At 40.8% G+C, this 22,561-nt stretch overlaps 3 protein-coding genes across 3 annotated transcripts in view; 2 read left to right on the plus strand and 1 right to left on the minus strand.

Moving 5' to 3' along the window:
- Window positions 1–582: 582 nt before the first annotated feature.
- Window positions 583–2,292, minus strand: LOC135432002 (uncharacterized). Its single transcript, XM_064687440.1, has 4 exons — window positions 1,762–2,292; window positions 1,067–1,694; window positions 813–1,006; window positions 583–739 (listed from the first exon to the last, which is right to left on the minus strand). The coding sequence occupies exons 1-4, from the start codon at window positions 2,045–2,047 to the stop codon at window positions 633–635; spliced, it is 1,215 nt and encodes a 404-aa protein (XP_064543510.1). The 5' UTR covers window positions 2,048–2,292; the 3' UTR covers window positions 583–632.
- A 2,383-nt stretch (window positions 2,293–4,675) lies between these two features.
- LOC135432106 (uncharacterized) lies at window positions 4,676–5,864 on the plus strand. The gene is made up of 3 exons (XM_064687585.1): window positions 4,676–5,376; window positions 5,434–5,630; window positions 5,713–5,864. Exons 1-3 carry the CDS (start codon window positions 4,691–4,693, stop codon window positions 5,805–5,807), a joined length of 978 nt encoding a protein of 325 aa, XP_064543655.1. The 5' UTR covers window positions 4,676–4,690; the 3' UTR covers window positions 5,808–5,864.
- Window positions 5,865–6,860: 996 nt separating this feature from the next.
- Window positions 6,861–22,561, plus strand: part of Dh31-R (Diuretic hormone 31 Receptor) — a 38,358-nt gene continuing 22,657 nt past the window's right edge. The window contains exon 1 of the mRNA XM_064687487.1: window positions 6,861–7,519. The gene's annotated coding sequence lies outside the window, so the exon portion shown is untranslated. The remainder of the gene's footprint in view (window positions 7,520–22,561) is intronic.

A 22,561-nucleotide genomic window follows, 5' to 3' on the forward strand; every position in this document is an offset into this window, starting at 1 on the left:
AATATTTGCATTTTAATTCGTCTCATATTATTTAGCTAAAGGACTTTCCATATAAGAATGCAGCTTAAGGAAGAATCTAGGATTATTTCATAGAATTTTTTAGACATTTCCAGCTTTAATATATGTATATTTTTTCGTCTAGTATTATTAAGCTGAAGGAGTAGAAAATTATATCATAGTTGGAATTTTCAAACAAACAATTCCAGCTAAAGGACTCCCCATATAAGAATGTAGCTTAAGAAGAGACGAGAATCAAGGATTATATCATCGATATTCGTTTCTTTCCGTCGCATATTATTCCGTTAAAGGACTCTCTATATAAGTAAGTAGTTAAGGAGTATAAAAATAATCAGTACTTATATTATAGTTGAAATATGCAATCAATTCCAGCCCTGATAGTTTTTTATATTATTTAACTAATGGACTCTTCACATAAGCCAATATTTGCCAATAACTCAATAACAATTTGTGTTGGATATTAGCAATAGTTGAATTTGTGGCAGCTTGTGGCAAGTAAATCGAGTAGCTGAGCAGCTGAGCCGAGTTGGAGAATCGTTTTCACTTTAGTTTATTAAATTCTATGCACACAGGCTAAAATGTTGCCTAATCTAATGGCCACTTAACTGGCCACTTTAGAGAATTGATGTACGGAGGCGATAAGTCAGGCTGAAGCCCGTCTCCTGGGTGGCATCCAGGGTCATCTCGTCGCTGGAGAAGTGCAGCATGTACGGCGGCGATGCTGCTTGGCGTGGTTGTAAATGTAAACCGATATTAACAGCAGGTCAAGGATGCAGGTCAGCAGCAGCACTTACCATAGACGATGAAATTATCGTTGGTGCCGCAATAGTAGGTCGGCTGATAGGCCGTATTCCTGGCCAGCAGCGAGAGCGGTATCATCAGATAATCCTCTGGTCTGCCCGGCGTATGCACCGTGGTGTGGCATGCCTCATCATAGCCCTCGCCCTCGCCCGTGCCCAGCGACATTGCGAACTTGCTGAAGCTATATCTGAGAGGCAGAGTGTGTGAGGTTGTTAGAGCTTGCAACATGCGGCAGACAGCGACTCACTCAATCATGCTGGCACTGGGCGTCGACTTGATGCAAATGGTGTAGCTGGTGTCCGGCATATAGGTGGTGCCCATTGTCGGCTGATAGTTGAAGCTGCGTATTGTGCCCGTCAGCTCAGTGTAATACTGCTGACAGCCGGCCGGTGCCAGCAGCTCGTAGTCGGCATGATGCGAGGCAAAGATGCTGCGCAGATCCTGCAAGCTGTTCGCATTGCCACCAAAGCCGCCCAGGGTGCTCGTTTTGCGTTTGCTGCTGGCCTGTGGCGCCTCCAGTTGTGTGACAATCAGACGCCAATTGGTCTGCGGCCAGCGCGTCGGCACCGCAAAGGTCAGCGTGATCTGATCGATGCCCGCGGCCACATTGAACGGCAGATACAAATGCTGGCCGGCATTCATGCCGCACAGCTTAAAGCTGCCCGCCTCAAAGTAGTCCTGGCACTCGACCAGCCGTTCATCTGTGGCACTAACCGTTGGCTGTTGCAGCTCGAATTGCTCGAAATCGATGCGCAGCTGTTGCACGTTCGCGCTATATGCCTCAATTGTGTACTGGCACATGGTGCTCACAAATGCGGCCGGATTGCGGATGATGGTGCGCTTCAGGCGCGTCGTCGTGCCACACGCCATGTTGGCTGACAGAGAGAGGGGGAGAGGTAGAGGTAGAGAGAGGTAAAGAGAGGGAGAGTGAGATTCACTTACTCTCGCAGCAGACGCCGTAGGTGCCGCAATAGCCATTCACCGTGCCACCCTGCCGCATGCACTTGAAGCGCGTGAGGCAGGTGCCCGTCGCACCTCCATTTGTGGTGCAGCTGTCCGCCAGAACGTTGCGTCGTCGCGCCTGCCGCCAGCTGCCCGGCTCACTAGCCCCCTGCTCGGCGGTTTGATTGAGCTGCGGTTGCGCAAATGTTGCAGCTGCCTCAGCCTCCTGTTGCGCTTGGGCGCAGGCGCAGAGTCCCAGCAAATAGAGGCTGATTAAAGCTCGCATAATCCTTGTGCTTAAGAATGTGTTTAATTGATGTTTCTGGTTGTGCCACTTGTTGTTGCTGCTGCTGCTGCTGCCGCCTACACTTTCACATTTACTCTGAGCGTGTGTCTGGGCGGCGCAGCAGCTTTTATATGACGCCAGCTGCGGCAGCGACGCCGACCGCGACGCCGACGTCGCTGCGCTGATGTGATTTTCGTGTTAGAAGCACTTTGTGTCAATATTTGGTAAGTCGAATCCAAGAGCGGCACAAGTCCGGCTTACGTTGAACCAACATGAATACGAATATGAATATTCAAATGTATCCAGTCATTGAACCTCGAAACCAAACCGAAGCCAAACCGAAGTCAAACCGAAGCCCAATCTCAGCCAGCTCTGCTCGACTGCCCACAAAAGTGGGTTATGTTTGCACACTAAGAATGTCGCCGTCCCATCCAAATGGGAATTACTTGCGATGATGTCAAAAAAGTGAAAAGTTGCTACACATTCCCCCATACCATAAATTGCTGTGTGAATATGACAGAAGAAATTATCAGTCAATCAATTGCTTATCAGCAATTAAATATTGCACAATCTCAATTGCACAAACGAACATTCGAAGACATGCCAGAAAGTGCAGCAAAATGGAAAAAGGCAATTAAAAATATACCTAAAATTCTTTGCATTTAATTGTTGAACAGTTTGTTGAACTGAGAATCGATGAAATTAAATTTGATGCGATTTCTTTGACAGCAAATGCAGCAAATAGCAGCAAAATTGAACAAAGTAATTAAAAGAAGACTTAACGAGAAAGTACGGCTATCTATGGCACACCGAAGACTTAATACCCTTTTCGGCATTTGCCTTCCGGTTTTACAGATATGTAAGTATGGTAAAGCTCGTAAAAGCTGAGATTGATGGTAATATCTGGGAGAACACACAAAATCTCATGACTTGAACGATTCTTTCTACAAACTATATAATATAGTAGTACGATCTTAATAAGATTTGACTCATATATAATAGTAAATGCCGGATTTGGTGTATATATCATGACAACAAAGCTTTCCATACAAGAACCTACTTTCCGAAAGATCCTGCCTATGGTAGCTATATGATATAGTGTCAGATCCAGCCAGTTTCAACATATGTATCTCCTGCAACAGAAAGACAGACCTATGCACAGCTTCAAGACGATATCCATAAAACTTAGAGACAAGTTCGCATGGAAACAGACTGACGAACATACTTTTATCTATATCAATCACCTCGGCTCTTGATGCTGATCAAGAATATATATACATTATGGCATCAGAGATCATATCAAAACAATTTATAATACCCCCAACAAGGGTATAGAAATATACATTGAATTAATAGAAAGTGTCTTGATTTAAGAATGAATAGCATTAATTTTGATGTGAGCTATTGAAAGTAAGTCCAATTAAAATCTTCATTTCTTGTTGTTATTTGAATTAACTGAATTTAAGCAAATGTTTGCTTGCTTTTAGCATTGCTGCATATATTATAAACTTTGTACTTGATTCAATTTTGATATCTTCTTCATTTAGTTTAGCTTTCTTCTTTTGTTTATTCCGTTTTTTTTTTTTTGAAATTCCACTCAAGAAGCTCTCAACTAGCAAATCGTGATGAGTAACAATTGTTTGTTCAATTGTTAAGAAACGCGCTGCTTCAATTAACTTTCGTATTTGCATTCCAAAGATAAGTTAAATGATTTAAAGCTCTTTCAAATAGTTTGTTATGTATTCTCAATTAATCAACACTTATTTTGTGGTGTTTACAAAATAATCGAACACTGCCCTGCTTCGCTTTCTTTCTGCAAAAACGTGCAGAGCTATAAATAAAATTTAACACTTTCCTTATTTTTCTTCTTGAAACAACGTTTTAAAGTATTCCGAAGTTAATCAACACTAACTGTGAGTTAAAAATAAATAATAAAAATCACAACTTATTCTTCTTCATCTTCTCCACCTGCAAATATTTGTTTATATTTAGATTTTCACCCGAAGTTAGTCAACACTAACTTTGTAGAGCTTATAACATAATCTAACACTCCTCCCCTTCGCTTTTTCATCTTCACCAGCAAGTGTTTGTTTATCATTTGGTATTTTCCCAAATTAATCAACACTTAGTGGTGCTAACAGTAATATCTATTCCCAAGTTAATCAACACTAATTGTGCAAAGTTCTTCTTCATCTTCTCCATTCAGCATCAAAGGTGCAAACATTTGTTTAATCACAGAGTTTTTCTTTAATTAATCAACACTAACTGCGTCTTCATTTTCTTTATCTTCTCCACATGCAATTATTTGTTTATATTTAGAATTTGAATTTAATCTAAAGCTCTCCACCTCTCCTTCTTCTCTTTGTTCATCTTTACCACCTGCAAACATTTATTTATAGAGTTTGTAGCTTGTCATTTGAAATAGCTACATATTTGCTAATTGGAAATGTTTGCAGAATTGCCAAGCCGCACGCTCCCAGAGAGACCCCCTGCGCTAGTGCGATACAACTTATCGATTTGTTATCGCGGCGCCACGACAATGCTAATTAGCACAGATAGTTGTGCGGCCAAGAAGAAGCAGCAGCGGCAGCAGTCGCAGCCATAAAAGGCCGACAACCGCCGCCAGAGACACCAAAAACCAAAATGAATAGCTACATTGCAATTGTCTGGCTCGTTGCCTTAGTCGGGGTGGGCGTGCAGGCGGCATCTGTGGCCACGCCCAGCTGCGGTGCTAGCACCTCCTCGAAGGACATCAAGCTGGTGAATCCCACGAATCCGCCACGCGAATGCGAATACCATATCAATGCGTACAGCAAATATGTCTGTCAGCTGCGCATCGACTTTATCCTGACCCTGGCCCAGCCGGAGCTGCTGGAGTCGCCGCTAACGGGCCTGAAGACGGCGGAATGCAGCGTCGATTACTTTGAGGTGAACGGCCTGCGGCTGTGCGGCGAGGAGGTCTGGCAGCACATCTATGTGCCCTTCAATGCCAGCGCCGGTGTCTCGCGCATCGATCTGCTCATTTCGCTGGCGAATCGTGCCGGCGGCTCGTCCCTGCCGACGCCCAACTGGGACATGGTTGTCACCCAGCTGGAGTGCCCGGCCGGCGCCTCAGTGCGCGATCTATTCTCCTCAAGTGATGAGCGGCAGGCGCGCGCCACTTCGTTCGACGATGGCTTTCTGGTCGCACCACCCGGCTGCCTGCAGTACTTCCCGCAAACCAAGGGCGTCGTCAAGTCCTTCAACTATAACGATGGCCATGGCGTCTATCCATCGCACCTGAACTATGCCATCTGCTTCCGACGCACCACCCAAACCTCGGCACTCACGTGAGTTGGCGGGAGAAGAGAATTGAATGGAATTCAACTTCTTATTTTTTATTCCAGCATTCGCTCGTATTTCTTCCATGTGGGCGCCGAGAGCTCGGCCAGCACTTTGTTAACGGACAACTCCTGTTATCGCAGCGGCAGCTCCAGTGTTACCAACGCCGATTTCCTTATGGTGCCACAGGCCAAGCTCGTGGATAACAACGAACGCGCCACCTACTTCTGTGGCGCCACGCAGAACGATGTGGTCATCAGCAGTAAGTAGCAAGAGCTTTGCCTCTCTCCCTCTCTCTCTCTCTATCTCTCTTCCCTATAAACCCTCGCTTAACTTTATGCTAGGCAACAACCCTGGTCCTTTGCTGGTGCTTTTCAACAGCGATGAAATCTACGACTCCAACGATGCGGGCTTTGCCTTCACCTACACGGTCGAATAGAGAGAGCTTTTTCTGATTCGAAAATCTGCTTAATAAAGTTGTAAACCCTTTAAATGCCGTTGTTCTTAAGCTTTTTATTGCCAGCACTTTAAAAACTGATTCGTTATGGCAAATGTCTTGATTATTTGATGCAACCACTTGACGCTATCTTTTGTGGCCCTATCGCGACTATCAATTACAGATACATCTATTTGCGCACCTATCAAAGCTGAGTTGCATGTTGACAGAACTTATCGCCAGAGATAAACAACTACATTTAACTACATAGTATATATTTGGTATCTCGATTTGTGTGTCAACTTGTCCAGAAACACGAAAACCTCTCGAAAACAACTCAATGAAAGTTACAGCTCCATAGAAAAAGAAAATTCCGAGAGCTTTTCTGCAAGCTCGGCCATTGTGAATGAAAAGTGAGGAAATGCAACAAGTGCTTGCTTATATTTATAAAACTAAACATAATATTTACGCTACACGCGCCTCGTTCCTTTTAATAGCGCAATTTAATTATAGAAAATTGATAACAAATAATACTTTAAATTTATGTCACTGCCCATTTTAATTAGACTACAATTAGAAGCTTGTGATTTACGTAGTGCGTCAGTCCAAAAATAAATGACAGCAAAAACTAAAAGGCACACAACTGATAGAGACAATGCCTGAAGAATAATTCATAAGAGTTTCTTATCAGCAAAAAGCATAAAATTCAAAGTAAGCCGGTGCCAAAAGCAACTGGGGGACATTTAAAAAAAATATAGACGACTATATATAAAACTCAGGCAATTTCGGAGAATATATGCGACTATAAATAAAGCGCAAGCATAAAGAAAGTTGATACAATAAGAGAAACAGTAACGTATTTTTTCAAATGCGTTTATCTACAGAAAATGTTAAGCGGAAAGCGCGCGCAAGCATTTCCTGTTAAACTCAAAATGGGCATGTTAAACTCAAATTGGCGCTGTTATCAAAGCAAGCTACCCAATTGGAAATTGGAGACAGCATGACAAGCAGCCGGCCGGCGCAATTGTTGCGTGGCCTTTGAATATGTTTGTGGCATGTGCGGATTTCAGTTGCCGTTCAACAGTCGCGAATTCCGAACGTACCGCGCGGCAGCCACAGTTTCTGCTACGACGTGGCGCGCAAATTCAAATAAAACTCAAGTGATTCGAATGTAAAGCGAGTAAACAGTGAATATTCGGCCAACTAAAGTACATAAGGAGAAGTGTGTAAAAGAACAAGTGCACATATAAAATAATAATAAAAAAAGGCCACTAAATAAAACTTGAACAGGGGCTGATTTGTTATCGCCGGTTGCAGTGCGTGCCGCTTAAAAGCCAATTTAAGTGGCAGGCATTTAATCAAGCCTCAACTCGAGTTGAGACCGCGGCGCAGCTTTGTCACTGAGGAGGCGACGCCGCGGCGTCCTTGGCATGCCTCTGTGTGTGCTGCTGCTGCCACCCAGTTGGCGCCCCTCAAGCAGCATCCAACATTGTTAGTAGCTGTTGCCGTTGGGGCATTGTTGTGCCCGTGCCCGTGCCCGTTACCAGCTCCCAAACGCGCACATTCACAAAATTCCCAGTGAAAACATAGCCATAAATTAACAACTAATTCAATTAACTGCTGACAGCGTCAACGAGCTGCTCCGGCTGCAGTCAGGACGCGGCACCAGGAGCCACCACCACCTGGCCCAGTCTCAGCGCGCTTTCCACATTCCGGTAAGTTCATTAACAATAAGGCTGCACTCGCATGGGCGGCAAGCGCAGCGTGGGCGTGACACACTTACGAGACGCAAATTGACAAAAGAGGAGAAAAACACGTGCCTCTTGTGGCAGGATGGACGGGCTTTTGTTCATTATTTCTTTTTCTGTTATTCGGCCTACCCCGAGTGCATAAATCAAAGCCAAGTTTTTGACTTTTTGACCTGCGAGACGCTGACGCACGTTGCAAAGTCATAAATCTTTGCTCACGCTCACGCAGACAGTTTAATTGTTTGCCGCATTCGAATGCAAACAAATCGAAATTCAAGCTGGCAACAGTGTAATCGATAAATCGACGCTGATGCCGGGCGACGCGACTGTATTTATCATTGTGGCACGATCATGATGTATCTGCAACAATTTGTCACCGTTCCCCTGAACAAGTTGAGCCTAACGAGCCTCGGCGCGTAAACCGTAAGTAAATACAATATTTGCTGGCGAATTGTCTATTTGACATTAGGCGCTTAGCTGGCGCTGTCAGCCCCCCCTCCCTCTCGCGCTCCCCCTGCTCACCCGCTCCTCGAGGCGACGGCATACTCTATCAGTTGACTTTCTAGCCATTTATCAGTTTAGTTTAAACAATCAAGTTGGCAGCAGGGCGAATGCACACGAGTCTTAGCCAAATGCGACGGCATTTGTTGACTGCATTTTGTGGCTCTCTCGTGGGTGGGTCGGTGGTTGGGTGGTTGGGTGGTTGGTTGGATTTAGTAGCACTTGTTGTTCTCTGCGTTGTTGTTGTGCACGTGGTCGCTAATGCAGCCCACATTAAGTAAATAATGGCAGACACCAGATTTATTTATCGTATACTAGGCAAAAACAAGCAAACTGAATTCAGCGAATTTGGCGACGCATCGCCTGAATTTAAATGAAAATTGCAAATTTTTGCTGTTTTATATTTTAGGTTTGCCATATACATAGGAAATGTGTCAGCTGATCCTAATTGCAGCTGATGAAAAATACAACTTATTCAAACGGAATTACACATTTAGTAGCTGCCTTGAGAGCACTCATTGATAAGCGCGTATTTCTTGATACTCGCTCGTAGTTTAGATTAATTAAAAGTATTGCGGCGCCTTATCTCTGCGATTGCATAGACATTCGATCTAATTTTTTTCAATTGACAGGCATTCCGCCTGGTTGGCTTCTTATGAATGTGTAGCTGAACTTAACCTATGCTAGACTAGCATTTTGTTGCAAATCTGATTTCACTGCATGATTAAACAAGTAAGATGAGTAAGAATAGCATATACTTTCTCCTATAAGAACAAGTACGAACTTTAATTTAATAAATATATGAGCATATTAGATTCAAGCCAAAACCTGGCTTCACTGTGTGTGTGAACGACTAGATTCACGCAGTCAGCTGGTTCAAACCCTGAGTAGAACCAGCAGGCAGTAAGGTTCATGGCATTGTATGCCGCGGATCGCTTTGTTATATATTGGTCGAAATTGCATTGCTTTCTAGATATCTTAACTTATCTTTGAGCAAAAGCTTATCAACACTGGGAACACTATATCATATAATATTAGATTAAATATCACATAAGAATAGTGGAATAAATATATACCTAAATAAAGGTTTACTCTTTCGATATACAATTTTGCTATATATTGTGGACGGGCATATAATTTGCGGCACCATAAAAAGATATTTTACTTCTTCCTAAAATTATCTATTTACATTTTTTTAAAGATAAAAGCAAATCGTTAGCTTAAACGTAGCTAATAAAATATTAAATATTTCACTTTATCATTAATCATCATTTCTTTAGAGATTAGAATAAATCGATAATATATCAACAAATGCAGCCAATAAAATAAATATATTATCAATTAATGAATCAATTAAATGAATAAAATGTTCATTTTATTTATTATACATTTTCCCGTTTACAAGATTCCAAAAATTCAATAAATTAACTTCAATGCAGCTAATAAAATATTAAATATTTCACTTTATTATTTATGCCCCCTTTTATATAGATAATAATACTTTAATAATATATTATTAAGTGTATAACTTTATCATTTATTTTCCCCTTTCAAATATTATAACAAATCAATAACAAAGCTTAACTTTAACTAATCTGCGCATGAAATAAAATGAATCGCAAATTGCACATTAAAGATAAAATCTTTAATATCCGGCCCACAAAATGTGCGACATTCATTATTTCTGTAAGCCGAATAGCTTGGCCAAGAGCCGAGTATTTGTATAGAATTTATTCATGTTTAGTTTAACAATAACAGAATCAACAAACAATACTATTTATATTGATAAAGAGCATAAATAAATGTTTATTGGTTTCAATTTCAGTTGAAAATCAAATAAGTAAACGCAACAAAAGCCGAAATGTTTGATTCTTTTGGCTTGTGCATTTGGCCGATGATCTTGTTGATCATCTTTCTGGCCGAAAGCCAAAACAGATTTTGGCAATTGCCAATTTCTCGCTGGGCGTTTAATCATTACAGGTTTTTCATCGCCGATATATACAATGTTTATTGCACGAAGCATTTTCAATTAATTGCAATACCACCACGCATCTATTTTCGGCTATAAACATCAAAACCGCATTTTCCATCAAATTGTTCAACTAAACTGAAAAAAAAAACCAAAAAAATCTAAACAAACACAGAAAGTTTGGCGCGCAAAAATTTCTGTTGATTGAAAATTGAATTGTGCGCTCAGCTTCAATCAATTTTCATTATGAGCGACTGGCGGGGGTAATGGGAGGGGCAGTTGGAGGGGTGGTGGGGGGTTCAACTTGTAATCGTCTTCGTCATTGCGAATGTGGTCAATCATTAATGCGTTGTTCGCGCAGCTGGCCGGGCTGCTGCTTTTGGCCAGAAGCTAGCTAAAAGGCGCAAATTATAATTAAAATTAAAATTAATTGTTATGAGCGTCCATAAGGAATTACAATGAAAAAGGCGAACGAAAAAACGCGCGCGAAACGCCAGCGAAACGCGCGTGCGCCGCACTGACTCACCCAATGGCTGGGGCAGGTTTTTGCTGTTTTCTTTTAAACATACAACGTGCTACGTGCAACAGTTGCATGGCAGACAAACAGACAGACAGACAAACAAACAAACAAACAGGTAGACCAACTGACAGACAGGTAAACAAACTACACAACTAATGTGACTCTTACATGGACAACTGTGTGCGGGTTCAATTAACGCAGCGAAAGACAAGATGCCGCTCTGCCAGAGAGTTGGTAAGAGGGGGGGAAGGGAACGGGATGCCTGCCACGCCTTTAAAAGGCAACACAGCAAATCGCCAATCAGCCAAACTGGCAGAAAAAGTTGTTAATTGGAATTTAACAAGCACTAAAAGCGTCTAATGGAATAGATGTCCAGGAATAGGCCTCTCTCCCCAAGCCAAGCCAAGCCAAGCGAAGCCCTCACTCATCTCCTCTTTGGAAGATGAGCTGTATTCCCCAGTGGTGCGGGCTTCTGTTACCAGTTTACCCACTCAACCGCCGTCGTAAATTTGCTCTGACAGCCGCCTTTTCTGTTGCTGTTGTTGCCGTTGTTATTATCGTGTCAGCAAATGTAGAAATTAAGTTTTGTCTCAACTGTTGCTGCTGGACAGCTGAACAGGCGCTGTGCCTCGTCAAGAGATTCAGCTGCAGCCTCATCCTGCCCCCGGCCCAGCCGCCGTCCCAGTTGCTGCTCCTTTTGGCTGATGCTGCTGTCAGTATCATTTACGTGCCAGCTACAGCACACAACAATCAACTTATTTGTCTGGCCCCGCTAAACATTTCAAAGCCAAGCAGCTGCTTTTTGCCACAAACTTAAAGCTGATAGCAAAGGCCACAGCCAGTCCCAGTCGAAGTCCCAGTCCCATTCCCAGTTCAGCTCCCGCTCCCTATCCCAGTTGCAACCACAGACAAAGAACAGGCCATGCCTTGACCATTTCCAGCAGTCGTGATTGCGTGCTGCCCCATTCCTCTGTCTCAGGGATCAACATTCAAGCGTGAGCTGCCGCATTTACAGTCAAGCAACTGAATGAGCAACTATTAGGATTTGCTTTAGTTTTAAATGGACATTAATTGGGGACTTATCTGAAATTAATGAGCTATTGTGCCACAAAATAATATGTATTAAATACTAGTAATTAATTTAAGAATTTTATCAAAATAATTGTGCTACTGTGAGATAAAATAAAAGGTTTTCAATAATTCCCGAAATGATTCCGAAATATTTTGACAAAATTCAAAAGTAATTGATTTTGCCAAGAAAATTGAAATACTTAAGTTGTTTCAACAAATAACTGATATTATTTAACCAAGTTTTCTAGAAGAATTAGTTAAGTAATTGAAGTAAGTTTACCTAAATAATGCAATTACTTAAGCAAATTAATTACTTAAATAATTTTGCCCAAAAAGTTTAAATACCAAGGATTTAAAATGAAGAAAGTAATTTCTTAATTAATTTCTATCAAGTATTATAGGTAACTCAGAATGGCGTCAGATTAAAATGTAATTACTTAAGTAATTACATTTAAACATTTTAATTACTTGGTCAATTTATGTGAACCTAAGTAATTTGGCCAAATTGATGATACTAAACTTGATAAATGAAATTATTTAAATAATTGCAAAATATATTTACTCAAGTAATTGTGCCTAAATATTGTAATTACTTTGCCGCAAAATGTGGCATTAATTTAAGATATTTTGTTATTAAAATACATTAAAATTATTTAATTATAATAACTATAATACTTAAATATTATTACAAATTAATTTAAATTCTTAAATGAATTAAATTATTAAAAATACAGTTAAAAATGCATAAAACAAACATGGCATCTTATAAATTATGGCTTTCTTTCTTGCTAACATCAATGTAATGCAAAAAAATCCATCATGGAAACAAGCAAATTTGTAAAATAGACTTCACTTTAGCATGGGAAAAGTTGACGACTAACTTTTCGTTGATTACGTTGCTTGGCTTGTTGTTTTAGTTGTCATTGTTGTCGTTGTTGTTGTTGTTGTTGTCGTTGTTGTTGCTGCTGCATCTGCCTTTGACAGGCTCGTGGCCATGCGGGCCTTGCTTTTTGGGGCACACAGAACTGCGGGGCCAGCGACTGCCACAGCCAGTTGACGCGGACAACTGAGCTTTTGGGCTGCTGTCAGCGCTAATGAAGCAGCGCAACAAACAAACAACAAGAAACGACAACAACAACAACGACAGCAGCGACTACAAAAGGTGCAACACCAAATGCTGCACATGTCACACGTGCCGCATCTTTTGATAAGCCCAAACAGGCAGTCAACTGGTTTGAGCAACAAAGCCATACGAAGGTAGCCAGCCCCACACACACGCACACCTTGCAACTGCCACGCTCAATTTGGGGCCGCGCCGCCAACATTAATCAATTGCGCGCTCAGCAGGACCCGCACGAAGTTGCGCTGCCTGACAGCAGGCCCAGGCGCAGGCAACTGCCGGCATGTTGGCCTAGACCAGAGCTGGCCATAAATTACAGGCCCGGCCTGTGGCATGAACAGCCTGCCTGGCTGCCTGCCTGGCTCTGGTCTATGCAACACCTGTTGCCACGTCGCCTGCACTTTGTCGCTGCGTTGCTTTTGCGGCGGCGGCGGTGATGGTGGCCACTTCCGTTTGCTGTTGCGCCTGCTGCCTCGCGAAAAGATGATTTGCAGCATCTTTCAACAACGAACACTGATATGCTCTTTAGATAATGCCATCTATGTTAGGGCCAAGTCACTTGTGTGTGTGTGTGTGTGTGTGTGTGTGAGGGGTGGGCATGGAATTTGCAACTTTCTTGCGCGCCATACACATGTTTTACATGTCACGCTGCCAAGCCCATAAATCACGCGCAAATTGTCTTCTACCCGTCAGCCCCGCTCCCCGCTCCCTCCCCCCTTCCACCCCTTCCCCCATGTACACTTGTTGCCATTGGAGCAGCTGAAAAAGCCGCCGCAAATGCTTTAAGCTCCAAGGCGACATTTGCTAACATTTGTTGCCGCCTCAAAGCCATTGATTGACACATCAAGCGTTGAGTGTATGACACATTCACACACACACACACACGCACACCCGCTGCTGGTCTTATCAAGTCTCTAGTGGCTCGCCGCAAACCGGAAGTGGCACGTCAAACATCATTCGGCATTTCGGGCGACGCGTTGACAGCTGCTAATCAAAATAGCGCCAAAAAAGCAGAGCCAAAAGGCCTCTACAATTTTACAGTAATCCCCACGCAGCGGCACTTCTGGGCACGGCTCCAGAAATTGCAACAGCAACAGCCGCAACAAAAACAAAAACAACAACAACCACAAACAGCTGCAAACTTTGGCGTGCGAAATTGCAATTAAATGATGCGTGCCTAGTGTGTGGGGCGTGCCCATGTGTGTGTGTGTGTGTGTGTGTGTGTGTGAGGGGGAGTGAAGCTCTTTGAGACTTTGACAAACTTGGCAAATGTGTAAATATGCAAACTAGCAATTAAACTATTCCAAAAGAGTTCAAGTGGCCACATTTTGCGGCAAATTCGACAAGAAATACTTTGTTTACTTAGGTTATTTAATAAGTGAACGTTTTTCAATTCAAATTATGGGCTTGATCATTTTGACTATGATTTAATAATAATAATAGTCAAAATGTTCAAAGTCATGTGCACAAAAAATGTCTCTAAAAACTAAAGTCAAATCTAGTGCGAGAATTCGTAACAATTTGTTATCCATATATTTCAATTCCTAGTTATTTCTACGCAAATTTCCCAACACTAGAGCAGCTGTTTTCTCTCCCAAATAAATAATATAAAAATAAGTAAGGAATAATATCAACTAAATAATATTAGAAGAAAGCAGAAACTGCTTAAATCAAAAAGTTATTAAGTTGAGAAAAACTATTGCAATATAATTTCCATTACAAATTGTATCCACGCTTATTTCACAACACTAGAAGAACTACGGCTGAGAAAAACTGTTGCTATATGAAATTAATAATACTAGTTATATATTGGACTACATAATATGATAGGAAATGCCAAAAATGTATGCTTATATTATTTATATTATTATTAATATTAATATTATTATTATTGTTATTATGATTGTTATTATTACTATTATTAGTATCATTTTTATTAGCCAACTAATGTTTTAAAAATGGTTAATTTTTAAGCAATTTAGTTGATTATTTAATTATAAGTATATAATATATATAATGTATATATATATATATCAAAGAATTTCTGTCAATTTATTCAATTATCGATGAATATCAATAGTACATTTTGTTTTTTTTTTTTTCATTTAGCAAATAGTTATACTTTATATATGTAGCGCAGTTGCAAAAACATAATTGTCTTAAATGGAACAAATGAGAAATTAAATAATTTAGTATTTGATTTACTTGTATAATTTATTCACAAGCCTTAAAAGCTTAGTTTAAACGGAACTGCTTTAAAAGCGTGTTATTTCCTGATTTGCATTCAGCGAGTAGCTTAGCTTTTTGTCTTGATGAATGGCAAAGCCATTCGACCCAGTCCCAACCACACACACACCCACACACTCACACACACCCACACACACACACACACCCACACACACACACACACCCACACACACAGCCAAAAGGCAAAGGCAATCGCAAACCGCATGCAAATGAAGACATTTACTCGTGGGTCTTTGGGGCTGTTTGGGTCTTTTGCATTTGAATGCGTAAATCAGGTTAGTCTTTTGGCAAACCTGGCGACAATATGCGGCGTATGCGCAATATTTATGTGATGTTGCACGCTGCCTGGCCGCCTGGCTGGGCACATGTGGCAGCGTTCCAAGTGAGACGCTGGCGCGTGGCATAAATAAACACATTTGTGGCAACAGCAGCAACAGTAGCGTCAACATGCAACTCAAAGGCAGATAACACGAAAACTGCATTAGAGCAGGGCAGACGCCCACACACACAGAGTCCCAGGCCCGCCCCGCGCCCATTTCTGTGCCCATTCGTGCAATTAAAAAACCTCGCATAACATAATTAAAAAACTGCCAACCGACTAAAGTGAAATGTCTGCCACTTTGTAGAAATTTGTGCTGTTTATACATTTGTATTCGCAACGACAAACAACAATGTTCTCCTCTTTTGGCTTTGTGGCTTTTCCTCTTTTGCTTTTCCTTCTCTTCCACTCGGCTTTTCTTTGCCAACTGAGCAATCTGCATGTTAACAGCTAACTGAGCTTTAACCATTTTGACAGGCGCTAATTAGTTAGCCGGGCGAAATAGTTGTTAACAAATGTGCAGCAATTTTAATGAAAACCAGCGAAAAACCATTGGCCAAAGATTTTCCCTTTCAATTAGAGACAAACCCAAAAGTTCGGGACCACATTTGAGGCAGCAGCTAGGAGCACCTTCAGCTGGCAGCACTTGGCCAACAATATCCTGTTACACTGCTATGTTTGGGCCCAATACAAATTTCCTCGACCACAAAGCCGGGCAAGTCCGTATTCAAGCCACAAAAACTAACTATGACAGCTGCTATTTATGTGCCGTAAGCTTTAATTATACCCTATGCATTGTTTTTGGGCAGCGGGCATATGAACATTCAAGTAAGTCAAATGATGTCATCAATTGAATGGCCATAAAAATTAAATCAAATGATAGAACGCGTAAATCGTAAATTGTAATTACTATCTATAAAAATGCCTCAGTTTGCATCGACTTGCGGTTGAGTAATAAATCACATTATATATGGTCTGATGGTAGTTAAATTATAAGACAATGTGGGCTACTTTTAATCCTAGTTGAAAAATGATTTAAGTACTTTGCTTTTTATGGCTTTAAACCAAATTCAGGAACAACATTTAGCCAGTTGCTTTCTAGCACATATTTAGAGATCCCCATTTGATTTTGCAAGTGCTTCTTTTTACAGCGCAACTTTTAGTCAAACTAAATAGTTATTGTTCTTCCCGAATGCCTTAACGCACTGACAGCAATACGAAATGCGAGCTAATGAGTTGGGTGGGGGGATATTGGATATATTGGATTCTCGGCGCATAAATAATGCAAAGTGTTTCATAACAGACGGCCAAATTGAGCAACTGACAGCACACAATACTCATACGCCATGTGGTCCGGGGCTAGGCCGTGATTCGAGCCACATTTGTGAATGCCCCAGTCGGGCAATCGTTTCCTTCAGGTTGTTGTTTGAGCCCATATTGATCTTTGGCTGATATCCTTTTGGGCACGCAATGGCAATCAAATCAGGACGCTGTTTACTTGCGTTATTTTTAGTGGCCATCAAGCTTGTGAGGCGTACAATTGGCTTCATTTCGTTGCTTCGCGCGAGTTATTTAAGTTTTCGTTTTGAAACTCGTGCCTGTGCATACAATTTTTGGCTATTTGTTTGGCCTTATCTGGCCGGGAGCTGGACACTTTATTAATTAAATACATTCGCTGGCTTTTGGCTTTCGGCTTTTGATTAAATATGCATAAACAGCAATTAAGTGAAGTGAAGCTCAAAAGGCATATCCTTGCCTTGGCGAGTCGACGCCCACGTAATTTATGCTAAATTATAGCATATTATGTCTATCAGCGCTGCGGCCAGCTCTTGAGCTTGTACACACAAAATAAAATAAAAAAAAAGGAAACAAGAGCAAATCCTAGATCCTTCTACCGGCAACGGCAACGGTTGCCAGCCACTGAAAATTAAAACGCTTGATTGAAGTTCTTGTTGCGGCCATTCTCTCAGGCCGTTTTTTTATGGACATTCCTTTTTTTCCTTTTCTTCGCCTGGCGCCTTTTGTGGCTGCAATATTGCAGGTAATTAAGATGCCCCAAGTCCAACCCGAACTGGCCCGGAATCCCTACATAAACATAATTCACTGTCTGAATTTCATTGTGGAGCGCTTCCTTTTCACGCCTTTGCCCCGCCCACCCACAAAAATGGGTCGTCCATTGTGCGTCAAAGCTTAAATATACTTTATTTCCTTTTGCTTTTTTATTTAATTTTATGAAGACCCTTTGGCGTCGCCATTGAGCAATGTTGGAAGCGTAGCAAATCTTCAACTGGAGAGCATTTCTTTAATGTCGCTAATGGTTTTAGTGGGAATACCCTCCATGCCGGCTTGGGCTTTTCTTTTATTGATTTTCAATGAATATTTATGGCTCATGTGGGCTACCAAAAAATAGCGCATAAATAAGTATAAATAGCTTGTGGCAATAGCCCGGAAAAAACTGAAGCTATTAGCAAGTTGTTATCAAAAGCGAACATTTTATGGCTAGCTTTATGGCTAATAAAATATGTTTATAAGTGATAGAAAACTTAAAAGTACTTATATTTTTAAGAGATACGACAAATGTAAAATGCTCAAAAGGAGCTCAGGTAGATTAACTGAAGGCAGAAACTTAGCTTTAGTATAGGTTTCTATAGGGTATCTAGTAGGATAGAATATAACTAGGATACTTTTATCTTTTCAATTTTTTTAAGTTTAAAACATATTCAAATGTTAAGAGCAAAAGTTTTCATATGGAAACTATCCTCTTATGATTAAAATAATTCAATCAAGCCAGAAGTTTTGAAGGGCGTTCAGTACACGTTTATACAGGGTAGCTAGTAGTATAAAATATTTCTGTAATATTTCTATCTTTTCTATTCTCTCAATTTCAAAACATATTTAAATGTTAAAGCAACAGTTTTCACTCTCCTAATGCGCATTGATATCATATAAAAACTATCTTTTTATGACTGAAATAATTCAATCAAGTCAGAAGCTTAAAAGGGCATTCAGTACATGTATATACAGGGTATCTTAAAGTATAGACTATGTCTAAGTTACTGCTCTTTATTTCTTCAATTTCAAAGAATATTCAAATGTTTAAGGCGACACTTTTCACTCTCCTAATGCACATTGCTATTCATATGGAAACTCTCCTCGTATGTCTAGTAGTGCCCCCCAAAAAAAAGCGCAAACACATTGTTAAGTCAAACCTAGACTCTAGATGAACTGATTATGCAGACAGGAGCTGCCTTGGGTTCCAAATCATGAGCAATCCAGCAATTGTCATGCATTTTAATGTTGCATTCGGTTAACCCAGTTCGGCATGCATGTTGCATGCAGCATGATATATGCAAAATAATGCAACAAACAAAGGAACAAACATTCATGCAGCTGCAGCAGCAACTAGAAATTGCTACGGTTATCGGAAAGCAGCGGCACGAGTTCCATTCCAATTCCGTGGTCAGGGACGAGCGAGTGCAGCGCATTTCGCATACATTTCTGCGGGCTGGCAAAGAGCGAAGTTTTCCATGGCGTATAATGGCCATAATTTGCTAAATGCTGCACAGCAGATGGCACTTGCTCAATTATACGAGACTGTGGGAGCTCCGATTTATATACCCTGCACACACACAGCATGGCTAGGCGGGGTGTGCTACGAATGTAAGCATGACATGTAACAGGCAGATGGAAGGAAGGCAGAAGAATTGCAAAAACCAAAAATATCGAAGTAAGCAAGCTTTGGCATAAGAACTCTCCAATACACTACGAATAGATACGCATTTATTTATAAATTTTTTTTTATTTATCGGGAATAGACTTTGATTTTGTGCATACCTTTACTTTAATATGATATGTGGGAATCTTAGAACAATCTCACAATTTACAGAGAAGTTATAAGAAAACTCTCTCTTTGTGCAGGGTATGTATTCGTTCACATACATACGTTCAAACACGCTAAAGCAGAGTATTTTGTAGTCGACCACTAACTGTTTATGTGAACATGAATGTGGCTTGTCTCCTCAATAAACACGCTAATTGATTTGCGTACAGGGTAGCATATAGTCGAGCACTTTAATACAAATACCTCTTCCAGTGCCTAACTCCTGATCAAGAGCTCAGACTCTTCTATATATGTCCTTTATGACTCATAAGTTTCTTACTACAGGGTATCTGTTAGTCGCGCACTACGAACTAACATATTCTTTGTGCTGCCGCACATTTGGCATTCCGCTTAATGGCACATAAATTTCCCAAGCTTATTGAATTAGCCCGAACAGCAGCAGCAGCGGCAGCAGCGGCAGCAGCGGCAGCCGCAGCGGAAAATCTTGCTACCAAATCGCGAACGTCATTTTAATTGGCAGCCCGAGCAGCGAGCAGTCGGAATTATCAGAATGTATCTCACAGATAGCAGCAAAGGTTCAAAAGGCACAAAAGAAACTGAAATTCAATTGGCCAGCGGCCAGGCGAGCCAAAAGCCAACAGCCAAAAGGCAAATCAGATAAGCCAAAATGCCAGGCACAACATAATGCGTTCCACTCGCTGGACAACCAGCAACTGGTTTAGGGCACACACACACACACGCAACCACACACATACACACACACACGCACACACACACGCGACGAGCACAACAAACGAATAACGTATAAGCGCGCCTTGTAATGAGCTTGTGATTGTATCAGACAGATACATGTGTGCTACACACACGCACACACACACACGCACACACACACACGTGCCATTTATTTGTTCAGATTTATGCTCATGTAATTTTTGTTGTTACCATTGTCAAGCGCAGTCACTAATTAAATGTCCACACACAGCACAAAGAAGTGCCTGAATAACAACTACAAATGCACGACTACACGCTACCCTGTAGCCCAATTAAATGCAAATATATGTAACCATTATTTATGCTCATTTTTATTTACAATCTATATCAATTTGAGTTTGAGTAAATGTGAATGGAAGAAAAACTTTAGTCAAGGGAGCTCGATCCCTAAAATTAATGCTTAAATAAATACTTTTTTATATATTTTTATCGTTGACTAAAGCATAAAACACCTATCTATATATCTTTCACATACATATATGTGCCTGCTTCTCGTTAACCTAATAAGCCAGGCAACTTAGCAGGAAGGTTGCAGGTTCGAATCCTCAAAGATAATATAAACGACTTCAGCTGCTGCAACAACAATTTAATCAAAATCTTTTAAAAAAAATCTTTACTGGAGTCTACTTTAAGCCACCCTTTACTCCACACTTACAGGGTATTGTCGCACAAAAATTAGACTTCTCACAACTGGATTAATTAAGCTAACTTGATTAGCCGCTGCTTGCAGCTGTAACTTGTGTTGTGGCTTCTTTAATACACTTCTGTCCAAGTTCCGTCCCAGCTGGCGTCTGCTTAAGCAACAGCTGAAGGAAAGTTTTTGCAGCAGAAAAGTGCAGCGCACTCAACTTTCTTGCCACGTGCCGCGCTTAAGCTGTGCGACTAAAAAGATACATTTGTATCTGCCGTCGCCAGCATAAATGGATTTAATTAATATTTTGAGCCCCGTTGAACTGGTCTATTTTATTGCTATCGATTCTGATTAGATTTTGGCCTTCATCTTTTTACACTGAAGTTTTTCTGCGCATTTGTTCGACCTGCACTTTGGCTCAACTTTGCAGCTTTGAACTTTTGATTTTAATTAAAAGTTTGCGCTGCTTAAAACAATTACATGGAAAATTTATGTCTAGCCAAAGTTGAAATGTTGCATTCGCTGGCTATGCGATAGTTTAATTGTTCGCTGAAGAAGCGCGAAAACTTTTTGGCTTGGTATGCTAAAATTTAGATACCCTACATTAGCATGGCACATAAAATATTTATAATATTAGCTAATATATTTAAATAATCTCTATATATTGAACTGATTGTCTCGACTGACTTACTGAATGACTGACTGATTTTAAGGGTAGTTACCTTATGTGATGATGTAATAATGGTACGCTCAAATATCCTATATAGTCATAGGTCAAAATTTCCCACACCCATAACTTGGTCAAATCTCATCCGATTTTCAAATGGTTTGCCTTTTTGCGCATGGTTTGGCCTTTAGATCAATTTGGCATCAAAATATCGCAACGGAATTTTTGGTCGAAATACATGTCAATATGGTACCCATAAATATCCCATATAGTCATAGGTAAAAATTTCCCATGCCCATAACTTGGTCAAATTTCATCCGATTGTGACGAGGCTTGGGTCTTTGTACATTGTTTGGCCTCTAGTTCAATTTGGCTTCTAAATCTGGCAAAATTATTCTAGTTGTTAGGTTTTGCCCGATTTGCTTCAAACTTATATTCAAAGCTCTACATAAGAACGTGCAGAGGGTGCCGATCGATTCCAGCGCAGAATAAAACAAATTGAATTAGGACAAAATTATAATACCCTCTACAAGTTTTTATTGAAATTGTTCATTGGCATTGTTGATAAAGTTATTCAAGTCAGCTTAGTCCGACAATTGACTATTTAGTTTATATTCGCATACAATAGATATATTCATGCATATATAGCGCACACATTGCCTTAATTGCCTGGGAGCGGCGTCAGAATTGTGAGACGGCGGCAGTTTAAAGTAAATCAAAACGCCATAAATCACAAATAAATTGTAATTTTACAAAAGCCAATAAAAACAAAAAGTTTGCAATAGCAACAAGTAAACAAGAAGCTGGACAAAGCCTGAACTTTTGGACTTATTTATTTTTTGTGCTCAACTTTTGCTTGTAATACAAAGTCATGAAAAATTAGGCTAAAAAGGTCGCCAAAGCGCGGCACAAGGGCGGGACAGCATATTGTTGAGAATTGTGGAGAACGACAGCTGGCACGGGCACGACTCACTATTGTCGAGCTCTATTGAGGCCATAACACTTCATTATGCAGATATGTACACAAATGGGGAAAGCCGCACACAGCCGCTGCGCCCTTTGCTTTCTGGCGAGACAATCAACAGCAAAGTATATTTCCATATGAATTGAGCGGCAATTGTCTAAAAAGGCAAAAGAAAATTGCGTACAGAGACACAAATGAATTGAGCTGAGAAATACTTATGAAAATCAAACTGACTTTCATTGAACATTAAACGGGTTGACTGGGGTCAGGGTCGCTTATCTGGCCGAGGCGATGAGGTGAAAAGCAATTTAAGTGATTGTGCCTGTGTGTGTGTGTGTGGTTGAGTGCAGCTGTCAATGTGGCTGAAACCTTTAAAAAGCCGCCTCCC

Source organism: Drosophila montana, unplaced genomic scaffold (assembly GCF_035044405.1).
Source record: "Drosophila montana isolate Dmon_TW-CO22-7 unplaced genomic scaffold, ASM3504440v1 contig_3200_1, whole genome shotgun sequence".
Lineage (NCBI taxonomy): Eukaryota > Metazoa > Arthropoda > Insecta > Diptera > Drosophilidae > Drosophila > Drosophila montana.